General features: G+C 38.6%; 3 protein-coding genes across 3 annotated transcripts; all 3 read left to right on the top strand.

Annotated features, from left to right (window-relative positions):
* The first annotated feature begins 273 nt into the window (after positions 1-273).
* On the top strand, positions 274-3,793 carry LOC113647195 (free fatty acid receptor 3-like). The gene is made up of 2 exons (XM_027153821.2): positions 274-362; positions 1,696-3,793. Exon 2 carries the CDS (start codon positions 1,707-1,709, stop codon positions 2,664-2,666), a length of 960 nt encoding a protein of 319 aa, XP_027009622.1. The 5' UTR covers positions 274-362; positions 1,696-1,706; the 3' UTR covers positions 2,667-3,793.
* A 4,296-nt stretch (positions 3,794-8,089) lies between these two features.
* On the top strand, positions 8,090-10,733 carry LOC113647204 (free fatty acid receptor 2-like). The gene is made up of 2 exons (XM_027153832.2): positions 8,090-8,149; positions 9,600-10,733. The coding sequence occupies exon 2, from the start codon at positions 9,611-9,613 to the stop codon at positions 10,571-10,573; it is 963 nt and encodes a 320-aa protein (XP_027009633.2). The 5' UTR covers positions 8,090-8,149; positions 9,600-9,610; the 3' UTR covers positions 10,574-10,733.
* Positions 10,734-15,038: 4,305 nt separating this feature from the next.
* LOC113647206 (free fatty acid receptor 2-like) lies at positions 15,039-18,012 on the top strand. The gene is made up of 2 exons (XM_027153834.2): positions 15,039-15,192; positions 16,615-18,012. Exon 2 carries the CDS (start codon positions 16,619-16,621, stop codon positions 17,579-17,581), a length of 963 nt encoding a protein of 320 aa, XP_027009635.2. The 5' UTR covers positions 15,039-15,192; positions 16,615-16,618; the 3' UTR covers positions 17,582-18,012.
* The last annotated feature ends 5,943 nt before the right edge of the window (positions 18,013-23,955 follow it).

The following is a 23,955-nucleotide window of genomic DNA, read 5'->3' as shown; positions in this document are numbered from 1 at the left end:
TTTCTTTCTTTCTTTCTTTCTTTCTTTCTTTCTTTCTTTCTTTCTTTCTTTCTTTCTTTCTTTCGTAAATGTCTAAGTATTATTGATGGTATTTCTCTACTAGCTCACTAGCTGCTCTATTTCTCTACTGATTTGCTATGTATGAATTAGAGTCTCTTCAGTATAATCCTATATTTACACAACAAAAAATCACTAAAACAATGCATCCTGTAAAAAAAAAATCGCAAACCATTAGGTAAATGGTGAAGCAAGTCTTTCTTCTTTCCTGTGTGTGTTCATTCTTGCATCATCTCTATAAGTTAGTGTAGTATGGTAAAATTTCAGCTAGACAACCAAATCTCCGACCTCACAGACAAACAAAGGTAAGAGTTACAATGTGGTTATTTTCTGAATATATTCAGTATCACCTTGGGTTGGAACTAATTATGATCTTTCTAAACTTTATTTGTTTTTTCTTGTTGAATATCTTGATGTATTTTTTAATAAAAATGTAGCACTGTATAGTTACAGCATGCTACTTTTCTATTAATAGCTACAGTATATCCTCGGTAGGTAAATTTTCTAATAAAACAGTTAAACACTAACAACAGTTGTAACTAACAGCTATAACTAATAAACCATAGAAATATGAATTGCATAAATGCAGAAAAAACTCTCCATCGCCAAGACTGGCCAAAGATCGGACAGATTCCAGCCGAGGAAAGAATATTAATTATCTATATCAATATTAATATTAATCATAGCACACATTTTCTTTTGTTGAAGAATTTATTGAACTCGTCTTTTGTTTGCATGGCCATGATTGGCATTTTAATTAAGACGCAACAAATGTGTTAGTATGTTTGTAAATCATATGCAAGCCGTATAAGCAATTCCTCTTGGATTCCACTTCAAATTAGCTCTGAGTACAATTCAAAGCCTTGACAACCTACTGATCACTGATTAAAAATAAAAACTGTATGATCTCTGATTAAAAATAAAACTCGAATGTGATTCCCAGAACTGTTTTTCGTTAGACTGTGATTCTATTTTGTTTCCTCAATGCACAGTGCTCAGGGTTATCCAAATATTTGGCAACATCTGTAATTTAGCCATAGTTTTTACAATTTTTGCCTCCTTCAAGGGAAAACTATATCTTTTGGATTTTCTAGCTCTAGTGGCACTAAAGAGGGCAAGAACATTGGCATTTGCTAGTGCTTAGCTTTATATTGTGGGGACTTAATCTAAGTAAATTTTAAACTGTGAATCCAGTCTTTATCTTTCAAGTTAATGGAAAAGAAAAAAGGACTATGTCTACAGTAGGTCTGTTTGGACTAGGTGTAGTATGACTAGATAAACTGATTCCTGTTTTAAAAAGTGCTTATTGCATGTTTGCATTATGGTTTTCTTACTGTTTTTCATCCAAAAAAAATAAAAAATAAAAATTGCTGTCTGTCCCATGCACCATCCCAGAGCTTTTGCAGTAAAATATTATGTTTTTTCTCTCTGCCTTCTAGGGTCCTTGTTAGACTCTAAAGGTGGATAGTAGAGCCATACAGTACATCAGGCTTAAATAACATTTTGCAATATTTTTTTAATAATATAATGTTCAATATATTTCAAAAATTTGAAAATTAGCCACAAGAATTGTGCTTGTATTAAGTAGAAATTCTGTCCCATGCTTGTCAAAATTCCTAACATTATTTATGTATTTAGAGTGCAAAAAAATGTACTGGACAAAAGAACTCAGCAATTTGATCCTGACTGTGGACAGCATTTCACTGCTGATTGGCCTCCCTGCCAACCTGCTGTCTCTCTACACCTTCGTTCTGAAGCTAAAAAAAAAAGCTATGCCTCTTGACGTAATCCTGCTCAGCCTGACCATCTCAAACCTTCTCACTCTCATCTTCCTCCCGATCCGCATGAAAGAGGCGGCCGACATGAAATGGACCCTGAGCTACTTCCTGTGTCCTCTACTGGGATACTTCCTCTACACCACCATATACAACAGCACCTTGCTTATAACAGCTATCAGTGTGGAGCGCTATCTGGGAGTGGCCTTCCCCATTAAATACAAACAACAACGAAATCCTCGCAATGCCGTGATCGCTGTTGTCTTATTCTGGGTGATTACTCTGGTTCATTTCAGTGTCATCTACATTGTACAGAATCATGAAAATCATAATAACACTGAACCGAACAGGGACTCCTGCTACACCACGTTTAACGCTAAGCAGTTGAAGATTATTTTGCCGTTCTGGCTAGAGTTGTTCATCGTACTTTTCTTTATACCTTTTATGATCTGCAGCTTTTGCTACATCAAGTTTATTCTCATCCTCTCCCAGTTACCTAAATTCAACCCTAAGAAGCGCTGCAGGGCCATTGGAACTGTCATAGTCACCTTTCTGGTCTTCATCATTTGCTTCATGCCTTATAACGTGTCCCATGTGGTGAGTTTTTCTGGATGGTATGTTCCCAATTGGAGAGTGTACACCCTGCTTCCCAGCACCTTTAATGCCTGTTTGAATCCCTTTATCCTTTACTTCTCATCCTCCTTGCTCCGAAAGACTTTTGCCCAATTCGTAGGCAGACTCATTAAAAATCTTCAAGAATTCTGCTTCTGGAGATTGTTCAAATACCTTATATTTAAGGAGAAATTACAGAATTCCAGTGAAAGTTCTCAATGAATGCCATTTCACATGTCTGCAGTATTGCAGACAGAACTGATCATGACACAGTGACTAATTTTAATAGTATGTAGTGCTAGCTCAGTGGTTAAGGTGTTGGACTACTGATCGGTCTTGAGTTCAGTTTCCAGTACCACCAAGCTGCCACTGCTGGACTGTTGAGCATAGTCCTTAACCCTCAACAACTCAACTGGATAAGTGAAGTCACTCTGGATAAGGGCTTCTACCAAATGCCTTTTTTAATAGCAGTAGTACAGAACTAAACTTCCAAATTTTCCCATATTCAAGCAAAGTCCAGTGATGGACATCAATATGAACATGGTGTAATGTGAAATATGACATTTGAGTGCATTTGTGTCCAGTGTTGCTCTGTGTTTTCTTTTCAAAAAAGCTTGGATATCAGAGTTTAAACATGTGAAGTGGGCTCTCGTCTTCATCTAGAGATGGAAACATAATGAAAGTATAAAGAATGTAATAAAAAAACAGTGCATGAATTATTTGTGATTTTTCTGTTCAGAATATAAGGATAAAAACTGTAGAATACATCTAAATGATTTTGCAGTATTATAATACATGTAAATTTTATGTGATATCACTTTAATTTATGGCTTGATGTTAAAGACCCTGTCTGCTACAGCTTATATTAGATTACTTAATTTTTTTTTATTAGATTACTTAAACTTTCTGTACCTCGATTTGTTACTGCAGATGTTGTACATGCAAAGTGATGTGTTTGATAGAATAAAAAATAAATCAACTCTTTTAAATCTATTAACAAAACAACAAAATAAACAACAAATTATTTAAATTTAAATCTACTCATGGGAGAAATTTTGTATTATTTATTTTTCTTTTTTCTTTTATTATGAACTCCTCTATTTTATTGTCTATGTAATTATATATCTATATCTATGTAATTAATCAGAATTATTTTTTTAAATTGTTGAACAAATGTTACATAAAAGGTAATTGTTTCACATTTTAACATTGTTTAACATTGTTAAATGTTTGTTTTGGAACTTGGACAAAAAAAAATTTCTGGCACATAAATCATGTCTACATAATAAAATTAATATCAATACCAGGAGTGGAAAGAGAAGTGAAGCAAATAAATGGAATGTTTTTTTTACATATCGCACAAGATTGCATAAATCTTGCATGCCTGTAATTCTCCATCAGTGTTCATTTTCATGGTCTGAATCACTGTGTACAGATAAAAATATTGCATAAAACTATGACCTAAAAAACCTCAGAGTATCCCTAGAAAGAGGAAATAACATTTTTTTTTAGTTTTTTTTTTTTTACTAATCAATTAGCCTTGGGTTAGGGTTAGGGTTAGGATTAGCAAACATAACATGAGATTCTGGCATCAATATTAAAAGGATAAATACATTTATACTGTAGAATAAAAAGCAACCTACGACAGTAACAGCAGTGTAAAAGTATGGTTCAAGTACTGTAGGTCAAAGAGTTGTGAAGTTTTTCTGCATAACCATGTTGCAATGGCACACGCTGGAAAGCGGAACTGCTGACTTCTTCTTTTACCTACCAGAATATATCACTTTCTGCTTTAAATATACTGTATCTATCTGCAAGAGATAATTAAACAATATGACACAAAAAGTGAAAATAATCATTCTGAAAAATTCTCATTTCCCCAAAGTATATTTACAAGCTAATATTGTTTTATTGTTAATAGACTACTGTTCAAACTTTTGAATGCAACCACTTGAAAATTTCCTGCTTTTCATTGTTTTATCCATTTCAAAAACATAAAATGATTCATATGATTTTTATGGCATTGTTTCAATGACTTTGTTTCAATCTCATGTCATGTTTGTTAATCCAAGTTAATCATTTAAAAAGGCTATTAATAAACCCTTTTGCAATTGTTCTTGACAGCTGAAAACTGTTGTACTGATTAAGGAAGCAATAAAAGTGGCCTTCCTTAGGCTAGTTTAGTATTTACACATTCAAAATGGCCTCAAAGAAAGAACCATCCTTCTTTTTTATGGTAAGAATTTATCTTACCATGCTTTAACTAATCCCTTTATAGAACAGTGGTGGAAGTTGGAGGCTTCAGTGCACAACTGGAAAATAGAGAAATTTCCATTTCAGACTTTTGAATGGTGCCATACAGCATGTTGACATCAGTTCTTCAATGACTTAATGTTCATCTGGTTAACTTCCGAGTTTCCCAACACTGTAAATTTATGAGCACAGGTGCACTGATACACATTCATGAAACTGCTAAATCGATAGACAAATTAGTCAACAGGAGTCTGGAGATGTTTCAGATGTTACAGAAGGTAGCGACAATATGACAAATCCAAAGAGCTGTCACAAACCAAGGCGAGGTTTTGCAATGTTTGCATGTGCTTTACAGTCTGAGAACAGGAAGTGATGGTGTGGAGAGGAAACGTTATTAGTATTCAAGGGAGGAAGCCGTCTGCAGACATAAAGATGAAATGTCTCTAGTGGATGTGGCATAAGACTCTTCTCTACCTCTTGTATTCTTTGCAAAATGAACAAATTGGATACAACAAACATATTCATATCTGCCATCTGGTGTTTTTGTATTGTAAGCTTCCAACCCTCACTCTTGCAATATTCTGGCACCTGATATGGAAGGAGCAGTGGCTCAGAGGTTAAACCTCAGGGATACTGCTTAAAGGTCATGAGGTTCAAGCCCCAGCACTTCCAAGCTGCCATTGTTGGGTCCATGAACAAAGTCCTTAACCCTCTCTGATCCAGTGATGCTGCTGAACCTGTGCTTTAACCCAAGATTCCTAACCTCCTAGATTATGTAAAAAATAATCTCATTGTGTTGGAATGTATATGCGAAAAATTAAAACTCTACTTCTTCATATTCATCAAACTTTTGTCTTGCTGAGGAATTTATGCACTCTTTTGTTTTGGTCTTCATATGTTTTGAAATGAAATTTGAAAACTTTCTTTTCCACGATCTAAATCTCTTTATCATCATATGGGACGATATTAGAACATTCCGGAAGTTTTGTCCGGAAAAATAATAATCCGTATGCAAGATAACAAGAATGTTGCTTTGCAAGCACCATTAATAACCTCAGCCATACAGCACTGTTTCTGTACCATGTACGACAGTTTTACTATTGATATTTGACTAAATTTTGTACACCTGATGAGGTATTATCAGGTAAGTTTGTACCCAACACCTATCCAGGTAATATATGCACTCTTAGAAATGTTCAGAAATAGTTCTTTAGAAAATGAAAATTTCTTAGCTGTAAAAAATAGGAACTGTTTCTAATGGGACAATACTTTGTTTTAGGCTTCCCACAGCTTTTTTAGTACCAGAAACTGAAAGTCTCTGATGGTTCACTACATTGTTTTTAAATCCACAAATAAAATATTTTATTACACATTAATCAATTTTACATTCTGGGGAGTTTCCTTCAGTGAGAATTTGATTTATATGGGATTTATTTGTTGGTGGGGCAAATATGCTTTTGTTTCATTTAGAAATGTTTTCACTTCCAGGCTGGAATCATTATATTATTATTATTACAGCATTCTGGAGGTCCAATAAAATAAAAGACACAGTTTAGAGGAAACATATTAGGGGCTGCTTATTATTACAAGAGAGTGCTACTGTAGCATTGTGAAAAGTCTTGAAAAGGAAAAGAAAATCAAGCATGCTAATTAAAATATTTATAATACAATAATAATGGCTATAAATAATGAAAAAAAAAACAATTTGTAAAAATATGTTAAAATAATTGAATAAAATACATGGAAATAAATAATTAATAATTATTTAACTTAAAAGAATTGTCTTAAAATAATCTAACTTGTGGAAATGATTTATTTGTGAAAAATAAAGAAGAAGTGGTGTTACATTTCTGATACCAAGTTGTTTGGATTCTGTGTATGAAAATAATAATCATAAAAAAATAAAAAAGAAATAATTTTCAGAATTAAATCTGACTTTTGTAGTAATAATCTATTAAAAAAAAACTTTAATAGATTCCAGACAGCTACAGATCTGAACAGCGGAGACCAAATGGTATCTACAGTACATTCTTTATCAAATAAAAGCTCTGTTTTCTCAAGTAAATAGCGAAAAACGTCATTCAGCAAGTTCTTAAGAATAGACATCAGAATTCAGGATGTTATGAAGTCTACTGCCTGGTAGTGGAAGTAAACGTCACTGATAGTATTTAGGTAAATTTCATCTTAAGTCCAGAGCAGTGCCATGGTAACAATCCTTATCTATCTATCTATCTATCTATCTATCTATCTATCTATCTATCTATCTATCTATCTATCTATCTATCTATCTATCTATCTATCTATCTATCTATCTACACACAAACACTCAAACACATATAGTAGCACTCTTGATTTAAAGTAAAAAATGTTAAAGAAGAAGTAGGTGTTTCTGCTTTCCTGTATGTCATTGCAACATTATTTTCAGAAAAACTACACAACTGTGTAATTGACTAATTGACCTACATAGCATCAGTATATTTAATCTCTTCATTCATTCATTCATTCATTCATTCATTCATTCATTCATTCATCCATTCATTTATTTGCTATTTTGTTTTCATCAGAACACCATTTGCTCCTATATGTTCTTATTAATCTCTTCATTAAAGAAGAATTCACTACCTGCTCCTTCTACTCGTCACTCAGACGTGTTACTCATAAAAATGGGCATGTTTTACAGTCTTTAAACAGATATTATTCGGCTGAAATTAAGTGTTTGTGTATATTCTGTTCAAAAAGTCGTCCATTCTTATCAAAGTGTATATGCAAATGTTTTGGCATCCCATGGCTATAATAACACATTTTCTTTATTTTTTTTAATTGAATAAAACACAAATTCTGCTGCATGCTGGAACTTTTTCAAATGCTGGTAATTACAAATGTTAATCCGTGACTTTAGATTTTATAAATTGCAACAGATCATGTGAAAAAGTTTAGAAACCCTACTACAGTAACTCAGTGTTTACTAACACACCTTTTGGTAGATGTGGCATCTTGCCAAATTCTTTTTTTTCTAACACTATTCCATGCAGAATGTATTAAATATATACATCTACAGCATTTTGCAGATGCTCTTAACCAGATAGACTTACATTATCTAATTTTTTTTATACAGCTGAGCAATTGAGTGTTAAGGGCCTTGCTCAGGGGCCGAAAAGTGGCAGATTGGTGGGCCTGGGATTGAATTTACAACCTTCCGATTGGTAGCCCAACACCTTAACCAGTAGGCTACCACAGCTTCAGTCTGCACGTCTTGCAAAAAGATTTTGAGAAAAACATGTAATATCTCATGTATATTACACACAACAATTTGAGATGATGTAATCTGATGTCTAAAAGAGGATGTGTGTCTTTTTTGTTTTCACTGGACATAAATTGCCAAATCATTACGTAGAGCATTTAAGTACATTCTGGAGACATCAGAGCCAGGGATACCACCAGCATTAACAAAGGTAAGAAGACCCTATTATTTTATAAATGCAGTGATTATGGAAAAAATCTGTAATCTGTAAATCTCTGTGTTTTACTCTTATTCTGTGATCAGCCTGTTAACAATTGCTCACTCAATTTCAGAATTTGCTCACACAGGTTGAAGTGGAATTATTGGAATTTCAATTTCGATGACAAATGCTTGTGTTTAATTGGTCTACATCAAGAATTTTCAAACCCTTTCTTTAAAATACTAGCATTTTTTTCTTCTTCACAAACTTTACTTTCACCAGGTCATGGAAAAACCCCCCATAAAAACCCATTAAGGTAAATGAAACAAGAATAAAAAAAATAACGCCTTGAAAATGGACCGTCTGCCATCAGTCGTGGTTTGGTCAACTGGATTTGAACAATAAAAATAAAATAGTTTTTATAAGACATGGAATGTAGATGCAATTAAAACACAATTTAACTGATCTATTGAAACTTTTCTCCCTTTTATTTTGTTCAAAAATTGTGTATGTATGTATGTATGTATGTATGTATGTATGTATGTATTATTATTATTATTATTATTATTATTATTATTATTATTATTATTATTATTTAGGTATATCAGTTAATATCCCCTTTATAGTTACTTATACATTCTTTCACAATATATAAACTTTTTTAAAAACATTTTTAATATATGAATGCATACTCATACATATATAAACCCGATTCCAAAAAAGTTGGGACACTGTACAAATTGTGAATAAAAAAGGAATGCAATAATTTACAACATATATTTTATTCACAATGGAATATAGATAACATATCAAATGCTGAAAGTGAGACATTTTGAAATATCCTGCCAAATATTGGCTCTTTTTGGATTTCATGAGAGCTACTGTACACATTCCAAAAAAGTTGGACAGGTAGCAATAAGAGGCCGGAAAAGTTAAAAGTACATATAAGGAACAGCTGGACGACCAATTTGCAAATTATTAGGTCAACATGATTGGGTATAAATAGAGCCTCTTCCAATCCAAACCACCCATATGACATATTTTCATATGACAGAGTGTTTTACACGACAGAAATATACCCATGCTAATACTTATTAATTTGTACTTTTCACTTAATTTTTTTTTTTTTTACTGTTAACAAGCTAGTTCTTATTACTTACAGTATAGCAATAACTGACAGAATAGTCCCTCACCAACTTCTCTTTTTTCTTATTTTTATTGAGAAATCACAAAGCAGACTATGTCAAAATCAATTTATTTATAATCTGTTTACCTGATTTTGGCTCAGTTGTCAGGCGTTCCTCTCTGTGTTTAGTAACGAGTTTGGGCTAGAAGTAATGGTTGTTAATTTTACAGTTTGACTTAAAGTAGCATTAGCAAAACTGAAGACATAACTAAAGTGGTGAATTGAGAATGATTACATTTTCTGTTATAATTCTGATGTTGTTTCTACTATTTACAGTATATAGAACCATGCAGTGGACAGAGAATCTTAGCAAGTTAGTCCTGGCAGTGGATTCAGTTACACTGATCGCAGGTCTTCCTGCTAACCTCTTGGCTCTCTACATCTTTATCCATAAGATGAAGCATCAAGCTACACCCCTCAATGTATTCTTGCTCAGCCTCACCATCTCTGACCTGATCTTCCTGTTCTTCCTTCCGTTGCGCATGAAAGAGGCGGCCGAAATGAAATGGAGCATGAACTACTTTCTCTGTCCGCTTTCAGGATTTATCTTTTACGCAACCATTTACAACAGCACCTTGCTTTTGATGGCTATCAGTGTGGAGCGCTATCTGGGAGTGGCCTTTCCAATCATGTACAAACTCAAGAAACATCCTCGATATGCCATGATTGCATGCATCATATTCTGGTTGGTTTCCATGGCACAATGCAGCTTGGCCATTATTATTCAGTACTATAACTTCAATAACACCGTCCCTGATTCATCCCAAAAAGAGGTCTGCTATTATGAGTTTACAGAAGAACAGCTGAAGCATGTTTTGCCTGTACGTTTCGAATTGTTTGTTCTGCTGTTCTGCATCCCTTTTATCGTCTGCAGCTTCTGCTACATCAGATTCATCCTCATCCTCTCTCGGCTACCTAACATCAACCCTCAGAAACGCTACAGGGCCATTGGGCTTGCCCTAACCACCCTCCTGGTCTTCATCATCTGCTTCATGCCCTACAACGTGTCTCATCTTGTGGGATTTATTGGATGGTACAGTCCTGACTGGAGACCATACGCACTCCTCACCAGCACCTTTAATGCCTGCTTGGACCCTCTCATTTTTTATTTTTCCTCTTCAGTTCTCCGGGCAACGTGTGATCAATTGATAAGGAGACTAGTCAATAGCATACAACCTTTCTGCTGCTGGAAATTGCTTAACTCTCCTCACACCACACAGAGATCCAATGGCACTTCTGGCACACAATGACATGCTGGAATGTAACATTGCATATAACTTAACTTTGTTGGTTCATGGTGTTTGCCAGGATGTTATAGAACAATCTTACAGCTGTTGGTGGGCCAAAAGTGTAGCCCTTATTCTTTTCTAAATCTTTTGGCTATCTAAGAATAAACATACCTCTTGCTTATGTCAATGTAATGTCCACTGATACAGATCAATTCAATGATCTTTAATGCAATCAAAACAAATCTGTGCTGAAAACTGTCACATCAGTGGTGTTTTTATATCATAACTGTATTAGCTATCCAAATCCATGTTTTGGGGGCACAAGGCTTAGTGGTTGGCACGTTTGCCTCTCACCTCCAGGGTTGGGGGTTCGATTCCCACCTCCGCCTTGTGTGTGTGGAGTTTGCATGTTCTCCCCGTGCCTCGGAGGTTTCCTGCGGGTACTCCGGTTTCCTCCCCCGGTCCAAAGACATGCATGGTAGGTTGATTGGCATATCTGGAAAATTGTCCGTAGTGTGTGATTGCGTGAGTGAAAGACAGTGTGTGTGTGTGCCCTGGGATGGGTTGGCACTCTGTCCAGGGTGTATCCTGCCTTGATGCCTGATGACGCCTGAGAAGTTCGGATGAGCCGTAGAAAATGAATGAATGAATCCATGTTTTGATGACTTGTATAGGAAAAGTGATCCTATACATGAAAAGGTGGTAGATAATGTAATGTAAAAGTCAACTAACTAAATCAAATTGTATTACTTTACATAAAGTCAGTTTCTTAAGCTAGTTAAGCTTAAGATCAGAAAACAAGCACATATAGCAGGAAAGGTCAGGTGACCCAATACTTTTGGAAACATAATGTATACCAAGTGTATCACCAAGGCCATATCCCAAACTGTAGGGAGATTCCAGCTCTGTTCCTGAAAACAACTCAAAATTATTGTGATGTTTTACAAATGACAAAATTGATGTTAATTAAATTAAGCACTTCGTGTTTTTTGAGTTGACACCAGGGGCGGTTCTAGGATTTCATCTTTAGTTTTAGCCCTAGTGTTTAGCCCTAAGTGTGAATTTAAAACAAGAAGAGTTTTATATTATATATTATATGACAACTCTGGTAATAAGAATAGTGAAATTTCACAGCTTTTGGTTGCCGTCTTTGTGTCTTTCCGCCGATTAAAGTTATAGATAAACGCCTCCAGCTCTGACTGCGCGTGCACGCTGCGCGTACCTGTGCTTTTCCGTTCAAATAAAGCAGACAGCTGATGACGCACTTTTGAAAGACCACAACACACGCGTGTAAAAGTATGGAATAAAAGCAAAGTAAAAAAAAAATCGCTCTTGGATCAAACTGATAAATAATTTTCTTTCCCAATGACAACATGTCCTGTATTTTAACGTCATTTTTATTGTTTATTTATGAAAGTAAAAATTATTCTTATAGTTTTAGGGTGGCTGAGATTACAGACAGGGGGCTGAAGCCACCCTAAAAAAGGGCTAGAACCGCCCCTGAGTGACACAATTCGTAACGCATTCGCCAGGAATCCTTTTTGACACCGATTATTTCAAACATCTCCCTCATATATGGCCATGTGTGTTCAGGAATGTCCTCGTTGTTAGTTATTTTAACATTGGTGACTCCCTCAGAATTAACATTATCCATTCCTTTTGTAGGCGTGCTGCTCATTGTTAGCTCCGCTATCCTTAGTCTATGTCTGATAGCCAGTAAATAATACAGTACAACAGTCACATGGGGAAAAAGCCGCACAATGATAGGATGATAGGCTGGAAACGGCGCTCAATGAGAAGAAATAATACTAAAAGTAACGAGTCCGTTTTGAAAATGTAAGAAGTAAAAAGTACAGATATTTGTGTAAAAATGTAATGAGTAAAAGTAAAAAGTTGTCCGAAAAATAAATAGTGGAGTAAAGTACTGATACCAGAAACATTTACTTAAGTACAGTAACAAAGTATTTTTACTCCGTTACTTCCCACCTCTGTCAGGCACACATAATTTTAGACTCATAGAACATTAAGTAATCTTCAAGGTTCTTTAGTTGCCCCTTTGCGAGTACCATTTCAGAAAGGTTTTCTCACACAACCCATTTTTGTTTGTTTAATCATTCAAGGAACTCTTAAAAGAAATGTGCTTCTAACTGTGTAATAGGCTTCAGGTAAAACTCAAGTTTGTTGGTACTGGTTTTACATTTAGTCTGGAATGTAGTGTACAAAACAACAATAAAAGAAACTAGAATGTACATTTCCTGAAGAAACTGTGAATGGAGCTTTCATGTGGCAAATCTCGGCACTCGGTTGCTAGAGTGAAATTTTAGGAATTTCCCATTCCTCAATGAGCCGATTTGATTTGACACCTCATTCATGGGTCTAGGACAAAAGCTATGGGACAAGTTATGCGCCGAAGTTTTGTCCGGAAGAATAATAATCCGTATGCAAGATAACAAGAATGTTGCTTTGCAAGCACCATTAATAACCTCAGCCATACAGCACTGTTTCTGTACCATGTATGACAGTTTTACTATTGTTATTTGACTAAATTTTGTACACCTGATGAAGTATTATCAGGTAAGTTTGTACCCAACGCCTATCCAGGTAATATATGCACTCATAGAAATGTTCAGAAATAGTTCTTTAGAATATGAAAATTTCTTAGCTCTAAAAATACGAACTGTTTCTAATGGGAAAATACTTTGTTTTAGGCTTCCCACAGCTTTTTTAGTACCAGAAACTGAAAGTCTCTGATGGTTCACTACATTGTTTTTAAATCCACAAATAAAATATTTTATTACACATTAATCAATTTTACATTCTGGGGAGTTTCCTTCAGTGAGAATTTGATTCATATGGGATTTATTTGTTGGTGGGGCAAATATGCTTTTGTTTCATTTAGAAATGTTTTCACTTCCAGGCTGGAATCATTATATTATTATTATTACAGCATTCTGGAGGTCCATTAAAATAAAAGACACAGTTTAGAGGAAACATATTAGGGGCTGCTTATTATTACAAGAGAGTGCTACTGTAGCATTGTGAAAAGTCTTGAAAAGGAAAAGAAAATCAAGCATTCTAATTAAAATAGTTATAATACAATAATAATGGCTATAAATAATGAAAAAAAAAAACAATTTGTAAAAATATGTTAAAATAATTGAATAAAATACATGGAAATAAATAATTAATAATTATTTAACTTAAAAGAATTGTCTTAAAATAATCTAACTTGTGGAAATGATTTATTTGTGAAAAATAAAGAAGAAGTGGTGTTACATTTCTGATGCCAAGTTGTTTGGATTCTGTGTATGAAAATAATAATCATAAAAAAATAAAAAAGAAATAATTTTCAGAATTAAATCTGACTGTTGTAGTAATAATCTATTAAAAAAAAACTTTAATAGATTCCAGACAGCTACAGATCTGAACAGCGGAGACCAAATGGTATCTACAGTACATTCTTTATCAAATAAAAGCTCTGTTTTCTCAAGTAAATAGCGAAAAATGTCATTCAGCAAGTTCTTAAGAATAGACATCAGAATTCAGGATGTTATGAAGTCTACTGCCTGGTAGTGGAAGTAAACGTCACTGGTAGTATTTAGGTAAATTTCATCTTAAGTCCAGAGCAGTGCCATGGTAACAATCCTTATCTATCTATCTATCTATCTATCTATCTATCTATCTATCTATCTATCTATCTATCTATCTATCTATCTATCTATCTATCTATCTATCTATCTATCTATCTATCTATCTACACACAAACACTCAAACACATATAGTAGCACTCTTGATTTAAAGTAAAAAATGTTAAAGAAGAAGTAGGTGTTTCTGCTTTCCTGTATGTCATTGCAACATTATTTTCAGAAAAACTACACAACTGTGTAATTGACTAATTGACCTACATAGCATCAGTATATTCATTCATTCATTCATTCATTCATTCATTCATTCATTCATTCATTCATTTATTTGCTATTTTGTTTTCATCAGAACACCATTTGCTCCTATATGTTCTTATTAATCTCTTCATTAAAGAAGAATTCACTACCTGCTCCTTCTACTCGTCACTCAGACGTGTTACTTATGAAAATGGACACGTTTTACAGTCTTTAAACAGATATTATTCGGCTGAAATTAAGTGTTTGTGTATATTCTGTTCAAAAAGTCGTCCATTCTTATCAAAGTGTATATGCAAATGTTTTGGCATCCCATGGCTATAATAACACATTTTCTTTATTTTTTTATTGAATAAAACACAAATTCTGCTGCATGCTGGAATTTTTCCAAATGCTGGTAATTACGAATGTTATTCCGTGACTTTAGATTTGATAAATTGCAACAGATCATGTGAAAAAGTTTAGAAACCCTACTACAGTAACTCAGTGCTTACTAACACACCTTTTGGTAGATGTGGCATCTTGCCAAATTCTTTTAAATTAAATTGTTTAAATCTCATGTATAATATTTGTTCAGTTCCTGTAATGACACACAACACTTTGAGATGTAATCCGAGGTGTAAAAGAGGATGTGTGTCTTTTTTTGTTTTCACTGTGCATTCAATTGCCAATTCATTAGGTAGAGCATTTAAGTACATACTGGAGACATCAGAGTCAGGGATACCACCAGCATTAACAAAGGTAAGAAGACCCTATTATCTTAGAAATGCAATGATTATGGAAAAAATCTGTAAACGGGTCTCTGTGTCTTACTCTTATTCTGTGATCAGCCTATTAACAATTACTCACTTAAATTCAGAATTTCTTCACACAGGTTGAAGTGAAATTCTCGGAATTTCAATTTCGATGACAAATGCTTGTGTTCAATTCGTCTACATCAAGAATTTTCAAATCCTTGCTTTAACATACTAGCATTTTTTTTCTTCTTCACAAATTTTACTTTCCCCAGGCCATGGAATTAAAATTCCATTGAGAAAATTTGTGAATTGAAGTAAATTTATATTATTGTCAATAATTAAGGAATATGGAAAAAAACCCATAAAAACCCATTAAGGTAAATGAAACAAGAATAAAAAAAAAACAACTTGAAAATGGACTGTCTGCCATCAGTCGTGTTTTGGTCAACTGGATTTGAACAATAAAAATAAAATAGTTTGTTTTATAAGACATGGAATGTAGATGCAATTAAAACACAATTTAACTGATGTATTGAAACTTTTCTCCCTTTTATTTTATTTATATCAATTAATATCCCCTTTATAGTTACTTATACATTCTTTCACAGTATATAAACTTTTTTAAGAACATTTTTAATATATGAATGCATACTCATACATATATACAAACCCGATTCCAAAAAAGTTGAGACACTGTGCAAATTGTGAATAAAAAAGGAATGCAATAATTTACAACATATATTTTATTCACAATATGATATAGATAACATATCAAATGCTGAAAGTGAGACATTTTGAAATATCATGCCAACTATTGGCTCTTTTTGGATTTCATGAGAGCTACTGTACACATTCCAAAAAAGTTGAACAGGTAGCAATAAGAGGCCGGAAAAGTTAAAAGTACATATAAGGAACAGCTGGACGACCAATTTGCAAATTATTAGGTCAACATGATTGGGTATAAATAGAGCCTCTTCCAATCCAAACCACCCATATGACATATTTTCATATGACAGAGGGTTTTACACGACAGAAATATACCCATTCTAATACTTATTAATTTGTACTTTTCACTTAAATTTTTTTTTTCTGTTAACAAGCTAGTTCTTGTTATTACTTACAGTATAGCAATGACTGACAGAATAGTCCCTCACCAACTTCTCTTTTTTCTTCTTTCTTGAAGTTAAATATGACACAATAATATGTCAAAATCAATTTATTTGAAATCTGTTTGCATGATTTTAGCTCAGTTGTCAGGCGTTCCTCTCTGTGTTTAGTAACGAGTTTGGGCTAGAAGTAATGGTTGTTAATTTTACAGTTTGACTTAAAGTAGCATTAGCAAAACTGAAGACATAACTAAAGTGATGAATTGAGAATGATTACATTTTCTGCTATAATTCTGATGTTGTTTCTACTATTTATATAGAACCATGCAGTGGACAGAGAATCTCAGCAAGTTAGTCCTGGCAGTGGATTCAGTTACACTTATTGCAGGTCTTCCAACTAATCTGTTGGCTCTCTACATCTTTATCCATAAGATGAAGCATCAAGCTACACCCCTCAATGTATTCTTGCTCAGCCTCACCATCTCTGACCTGATCTTCCTGTTCTTCCTTCCGTTGCGCATGAAAGAGGCGGCCGAAATGAAATGGACCATGAGCTACTTTCTCTGTTCGCTTTCAGTATTTATCTTTTACGCAACCATTTACAACAGCACCTTGCTTTTGATGGCTATCAGTGTGGATCGCTATCTGGGAGTGGCCTTTCCAATCAAGTACAAACTCAAGCGACATCCTCGATATGCCATGATTGCATGCGTTATATTCTGGTTGGTTTCCATGCCACAATGCAGCTTGGCCATTATTATTCAGTACTATAACTTCAATAACACCGTCCCTGATTCATCCCAAAAAGAGGTCTGCTATTATGAGTTTACAGAAGAACAGCTGAAGCATGTTTTGCCTGTACGTTTCGAATTGTTTGTTCTGCTGTTCTGCATCCCTTTTATCGTCTGCAGCTTCTGCTACATCAGATTCATCCTCATCCTCTCTCGGCTACCTAACATCAACCCTCAGAAACGCTACAGGGCCATTGGGCTTGCCCTAACCACCCTCCTGGTCTTCATCATCTGCTTCATGCCCTACAACGTGTCTCATCTTGTGGGATTTATTGGATGGTACAGTCCTGACTGGAGACCATATGCGCTCCTCACCAGCACCTTTAATGCCTGCTTGGACCCTCTCATTTTTTATTTCTCCTCTTCAGTTCTCCGGGCGACTTGCGAACAATTGATAAGGAGACTAGTCAATAGCATAAAACCTTTCTGCTGCTGGAAATTGCTTAACTCTGCTCACACGACACAGAGATCCAATGGCACTTCTGGCACACAATGACATGTTGGAATGTAACATTGCATATAAGTTAACTTTGTTGGTTCATAGTGTTTGCCAGGATGTTATAGAACAATCTTACAGCTGTTTGTGGGCTAAACGTGTAGCCCTTATTCTTTTCTAAATCTTTTGGCTATCTAAGAATAAACATACCTCTTGCTTATGTCAATGTAATGTCCACTGATACAGATCAATTCAATGCTCTTTACTGCAATCAAAACAAATCTGTGCTGAAAACTACCCTACTGTCACATCAGTGGTGTTTTTATATCATAACTGTATTAGCTATCCAAATCCATGTTTTGGGGGCACAAGGCTTAGTGGTTGGCACATTTGCCTCACACCTCCAGGGTTGGGGGTTCGATTCCCACCTCCGCCTTGTGTGTGTGGAGTTTGCATGTTTTCCCCGTGCCTCGGGGGTTTCCTGCGTGTACTCCGGTTTCCTCCCCCGGTCCAAAGACATGCATGGTAGGTTAATTGGCATCTCTGGAAAATTGTCCGAAGTGTGTGATTGCGTGATTGAATGAGAGTGTGTGTGCCCTGGGATGGGTTGGCATTCTGTCCAGGGTGTATCCTGCCTTGATGCCTGATGACACCTGAGAAGTTCGGATAAGTGGTAGAAAATGAATGAATGAATCCATGTTTTGATGACTTGTATAGGAAAAGTGAACCTATACATGAAAAGGTGGTAGATAATGTAATGTAAAAGTCAACCAACTAAATCAAATTGTATTACTTTACATAAAGTCAGTTTCTTAAGCTAATTATGGTAAAGTATATTATTGACCTGTATTTAATTCTTTGAATTATGCCAAATAATGCATTTGTAAAGTACATTACTAAATGAAATAAAAGTTACCTGATATTAATCTTCAGTTAGAATAAAATCATTTTTGAGAACCTAAAAGTGAATGGCATACATTGTTCAGACACTGTATCTTTGGGTATGCCATAAAAAGAAAATCCATAATGGCCATAAGAGGGCGATAAACATTGTCATGGGGTTGTAGATTGAGCAGATATTTCACAGGGTTAAATAAATTCCCACATAATCTGTTCTAGACTAAATGAAGAGTTTTCCAAATACCAGGGTGCCCAGGTTATTGGGGAAGTTGGCGGTGGACAGAGGTGGCAAAAGTACACACATCTTTTACTCTGTACAGAGAAGTACAGATACTCATTTTTTAAAATACTCCAGTAAAAGTAGAAGTAGTGACTGTACTCTTTTACTCAAGCTAAAGTAAAGAAGTATGGGCTCTGACATGTACTTAAGTAAAAAGTCGCCGTTAATACTTACTACCTCTTTAGTGTCATGCTGGTAACTGGACGGCATGTTTTATATATATATATATATATATATATATATATATATATGTGTGTGTGTGTGTGTGTGTATGCATATGAATATATAATTTTGGAGTGTGCTGATGGATATTTGTGTTCATCAGCCACAAGATTGTTACGAAAGGCAGGCACTGATGTAGGTGAGGTAGGGTGGAGTCACATTCATCCCAAAGGTGTTCAGTAGGGATGAGATCAGAAAACAACCACATATAGCAGGGAAGGTCAGGTGACCCAATACTTTTGGAAACATAATGTATACCAAGTGTATCACCAAGGCCATATCCCAAACTGTAGGGAGATTCCAGCTCTGTTCCTGAAAACAACTCAAAATTATTGTGATGTTTTACAAATGACAAAATTGATGTTAATTAAATTAAGCACTTCGTGTTTTTTGAGTTGACACCAGGGGCGGTTCTAGGATTTCATCTTTAGGGGCTTTAGCCCTCAGTGAGAATTTAAAACAAGAAGAGTTTTATATTATATATTATATGACAACTCTGGTAATAAGAATAGTGAAATTTCACAGCTTTTGGTTGCCGTCTTTGTGTCTTTCCATCGATTAACGTTATAGATAAACGCCTCCAGCTCTGACTGCGCATGCACGCTGCGCGTACCTGTGCTTTTCCGTTCAAATAAAGCAGACAGCTGATGACGCACTTTTGAAAGACCACAACACACGCGTGGAAAAGTATAGAATAAAAGCAAAGTAAAAAAAAAATTGCTCTTGGATCAAACTGATAAATAATTTTCTTTCCCATCGACGACATGTCCTGCATTTTAACGGCATTTTTATTGTTTATTTATGAAAGTAAAAATTATTCTTATAGTTTTAGGCTGGCTGAGATTACAGACAGGGGGCTGAAGCCACCTTAAAAAAGGGCTAGAACCGCCCCTGGTTGACACAATTCGCAACGCATTCGCCAGGAATCCTTTTTGACACCGATTATTTCAAACATCTCCCTCATATATGGCCATGTGTGTTCAGGAATGTCCTCGTTGTTAGTTATTTTAACATCGGTGACTCCCTCAGAATTAACATTATCCATTCCTTTTGTAGGCGTGCTGCTTATTGTTAGCTCCACTATCCTTAGTCTGTCTGATAGCCAGTAAATAATACAGTACAACAGTCACATGGTGAAAAAGCCACACAATGATAGGCTGGAAACAGCGCTCAATGAGAAGAAATAATACTAAAAGTAACGAGTCCGTTTTGAAAATGTAAGAAGTAAAAAGTACAGATATTTGTGTAAAAATGTAATGAGTAAAAGTAAAAAGTTGTCCGAAAAATAAATAGTGGAGTAAAGTAAAAAAATTTACTTAAGTACAGTAACAAAGTATTTTTACTCCATTACTTCTCACCTCTGTCAGGCACACATAATGTTAGACTCATAGAACATTAAGGAATCTTCAAGGGTCTTTAGTTGCCCCTTTGCGAGTACCATTTCAGAAAGGTTTTCTCACACAACCCATTTTTGTTTGTTTAATCATTCAAGGAACTCTTAAAAGAAATGTGCTTCTAACTGTGTAATAGGCTTCAGGTAAAACGTCTCTAGGTTACGACCGTAACCATAGTTCCCTGAGGAATGAGATGCTGCTTCGAAACGCTATGGGAACGCCCTCTGCGTGACCGCGCTCTGAACCACGTGTGTAATCTGACCAATAGGCTTTGGAACGTGACGTCATCGGCGGGTGACGTCGTGTAAACAGGAAGCTACAAATGGCTGTGAGATGGACAAGACGCTAGCTCCTGTGAGAGAAGGTAAGCGCCGCAGGGATGCAGGGAGTGTGGCACGGAGACGCAGCGTCTCGTTCCTCAGGGAACTATGGTTACGGTCGTAACCTAGAGACGTTCCCTTTCTGAACTCGAGCTGCGTCGAAACGCTATGGGAACGAGTGTCCAATCACGCCACACTGACCAGACCCTGCTTAGAGAGTGAGGGCCTCGGCACCTGCACGTAGAACAGAGGAGCCCGTGGTGGCTCTGAGGTCAAGGACATAGAACTCGACAAAGGTCAGCGGGGTGGACCAACCCGCAGCGTCACAGATGTCTTGGAGTGCCACACCAGCGGACCAGGTTGTAGAGGCCGCCACACTCCGGATGGAGTGAGCTCGGACCCCGAACGGTGCGGGGAAGCCAGAGGGCTTGGGAGCCGACAATCGCATCCACTATCCATCTGCTCAACGTCTGCACAGCGGCCAGGAAACTCTTCCTGTTAGGGCCATAGCAGACGAGCAGCTGCACCGATTCTCTCCATGGACTCGTCCTGCGGAGGTAAGTGACCAGTGCTTGCACTGGACACAGTCGGTTCTGTCGCTCCTGTTTGGGGGCTGTAAATGGAGGAAGCTCTGGAGCGGAGAAGGGTCTCTCCTACCTCGGTAGAGAGACCAGCCGCTATGAACTGTGCCCCCTCAGGGGCCACAGCCACAGCCTCCACAGCTCTGGGCGGGGGTGCACCAGGGTTCCGCCCACCTGTGAGAGGAGATCCCTCCTGTGAGGAATTTCCCACGGAGGGCCTTCGAGTAGGGACATCAGATCCGCAAACCATGGCTTGCCCGGCCATCAAGGTGCTACAAGGAGGAGACGAACTCCATCCCGGCGAACTCTCTCCAGAACTCCAGGGAGCAGTGCAATCGGAGGAAAGGCGTATAGGCGTAGCCTCGGCCACGACTGCACCATGGCATCCAGACCTAACGGGGCTGGGTGAGAGAGAGAGAACCAGAGGGGACAGTGCGAGGTTTCCCGGGTCGCAAACAGATCCACCTGGGCTCTGTAGAACCTCCGCCATATGAACTCCACCACCTCGGGGTGGAGACGCCATTCCCCAGGCCTCGGCCCCTGCCTCGACAGGGCATCTGCTCTTACATTCAACCGTCCCGGGATATAAATGGCCTTCAAAGAGAGGAGTCTGTCCCGAGACCACAAGAGGACCGCCCGTGCTAACTTGTACAAAGGGCGAGATCGGAGGCCCCCTTGGTGGTTGATGTAGGAGACCACCGCAGTATTGTCCGTGCGGACCAATACATGGCGATCTCTCAGGTCCGGGAGGAAGTGTTGTAACCCCAAAAACACCGCCATCATCTCCAGGCAATTTATGTGCTACGAGAGACGTGGGCCGCTCCACAGACCTTGGGCGGAGTGGCCACTCATGACCGCACCCCACCCCGTGAGGGAGGCGTCCGTCGTTAGCGTCACGCGGCCTTGGGACAGAAACGTTCGGTCTTTCCAAACATCCAAGGCTCGAAGGGCACGCCGCGAGACCTTGATGGAGACCTTGATGGACCTCTTCCCCTAAGAGAAAACCCCCTGCCCCGGAGTCACTACTGGAGGGGCCTCATGTGCAGGAGGCCGAGCGGGATTACGCTGGACGCCGCAGTCATGAGCCCTAGCAGCCTCTGGAACCGCTTCACAGTGAGTGGCTGGCCTTCCCGCACTCTCCTGACTGAGGTGAGGATGACTTCGACCCGAGCAGGTGACAACCGTGCCTGCATCCGGGCCGAGTCCCAGATCACGCCCAAAAAGGTGGTTCTCTGTGCTGGAGAGAGCACGCTTTTGCTGGCGTTTAGCCGAAACCCAAGCACCTTCATGCAGGCAAGGACGACATCTCGATGATGCAATGCCTGGCACTCCAACTGAGTCAGAATCAGCCAGTCGTCGAGGTAGTTTAAAATGCGGATGCCCTGGAGCCGCAGCGGGGTCAGTGCTGCGTCAACGCATTTCGTGAAGGTGCGGGGCGAGAGTGCTAGGCCGAACGGGAGGACCCGATATTGGTAAGCTTCGCCCCCAAAAGCAAACCTCAGGAACCTCCGTGTGCAGGAAGGATGGAAACGTGAAAGTACGCGTCTTCCAGATCTATTGTGACGAACCAGTCCCCTGACCTGATCTGAGCCACGACCTCCCTGAGGGTGAGCATCCTGAACCTGAATCGTGTAGCCATCCTCTATGGTCCACAGGACCCACCGGGAGACTCCTGGCAGCTCCTCCCAAGCTGTCAGAAAGTTCCTCAGGGGAACCAGCCCCTCAGGGCTGGCCTCTGACTCACTCAGAGCAGCTGGGGCCAAGCCCTGCGGCGGACTCTCCCCCTCCACAGCGAACCTTCAGGTGGAAAGGTGGGGAGCGAACCGCTGGAGGGAAGCCGCGCCCTGAAGCACATCTTGTGGCAGGGCAGACAGACCGGCTCCCATGACCCGAACGGCCGGAGCCACGTACTGCGGCCGTTGAGACCTCCTGAGAGGCGGCGGGCCTCCCCCATCCGTACAGAGACTTTGGGCGGAAGTGGAGGGAGGTGCCCGCTGGAGGGGGGCCGTGCTCTGAAGCACATCCTGTGGCAGAGCCAACGGCCTAGCACCCCGGTGGTGCAGGGGAGGGATGGGCACCGTCACGTGAGGCGTGCCCCATCCCCCCAACCGTAGATCGTCAGGATCTACGCACCACTGCCCGTTTGTCGGAGGCGAGGGTGACCCTCAGGTCACCCTGCTCCTTCCTGGGCCTAGAGCGTCGCCTTGAGCCCTTAGGCCCTGCCAGCGGAGATCGGGTGGCCACGCTCTGTCTCTGGGCTTCGCGGTGCCCGGAAGGACCAGGCTGGGGCTGCCGCCGAACAGCCCCACGAGATCACCGAGGGAGGTACTGCTGAAACGCAGCCGACTGCTTCTTAGACTCCTGGAACTTGTGTACGACCGCCATCACAGCGTTGCCAAACAGTCCAGGAGGAGCCATCGGTGCGTCCAGTAGCACAGCTCGATCCTTGTCCGGGAGGTCGGACAAGGTGAGCCACAGATGCCTTTCTGTGGCCACCAGGGCCGCCATGGACCGCCCAACGGCCCGCGCCGTGTGCTTCGTGGCCCGAAGAGCCAAGTCGGCAGTGCGACGCAACTCCTCAATATCAGCGGTCCCGGAGCTAAGTCCCTCATCCAAATCACGTAGCAGGTCAGCCTGGTATGCCTGCAACACACCCATGGTGTGGAGGCAGCCCGCGGTCTGACCTGCTGCCGCGTAAGCCTTCCCTACTAAGGCTGACGTAGCACGTAGCGGCTTA

The sequence above is a fragment of the Tachysurus fulvidraco genome, chromosome 25 (assembly GCF_022655615.1).
Source record: "Tachysurus fulvidraco isolate hzauxx_2018 chromosome 25, HZAU_PFXX_2.0, whole genome shotgun sequence".
Lineage (NCBI taxonomy): Eukaryota > Metazoa > Chordata > Actinopteri > Siluriformes > Bagridae > Tachysurus > Tachysurus fulvidraco.
This window is presented reverse-complemented; position numbering and strand designations above follow the sequence as displayed.

Excerpts from the sequence above, each read along its gene's own strand:
- LOC113647195 (XM_027153821.2), top strand. The coding sequence starts at position 1,707 with ATGTACTGGACAAAAGAACTCAGCAATTTGATCCTGACTGTGGACAGC.
- LOC113647204 (XM_027153832.2), top strand. The coding sequence starts at position 9,611 with ATGCAGTGGACAGAGAATCTTAGCAAGTTAGTCCTGGCAGTGGATTCA.
- LOC113647206 (XM_027153834.2), top strand. The coding sequence starts at position 16,619 with ATGCAGTGGACAGAGAATCTCAGCAAGTTAGTCCTGGCAGTGGATTCA.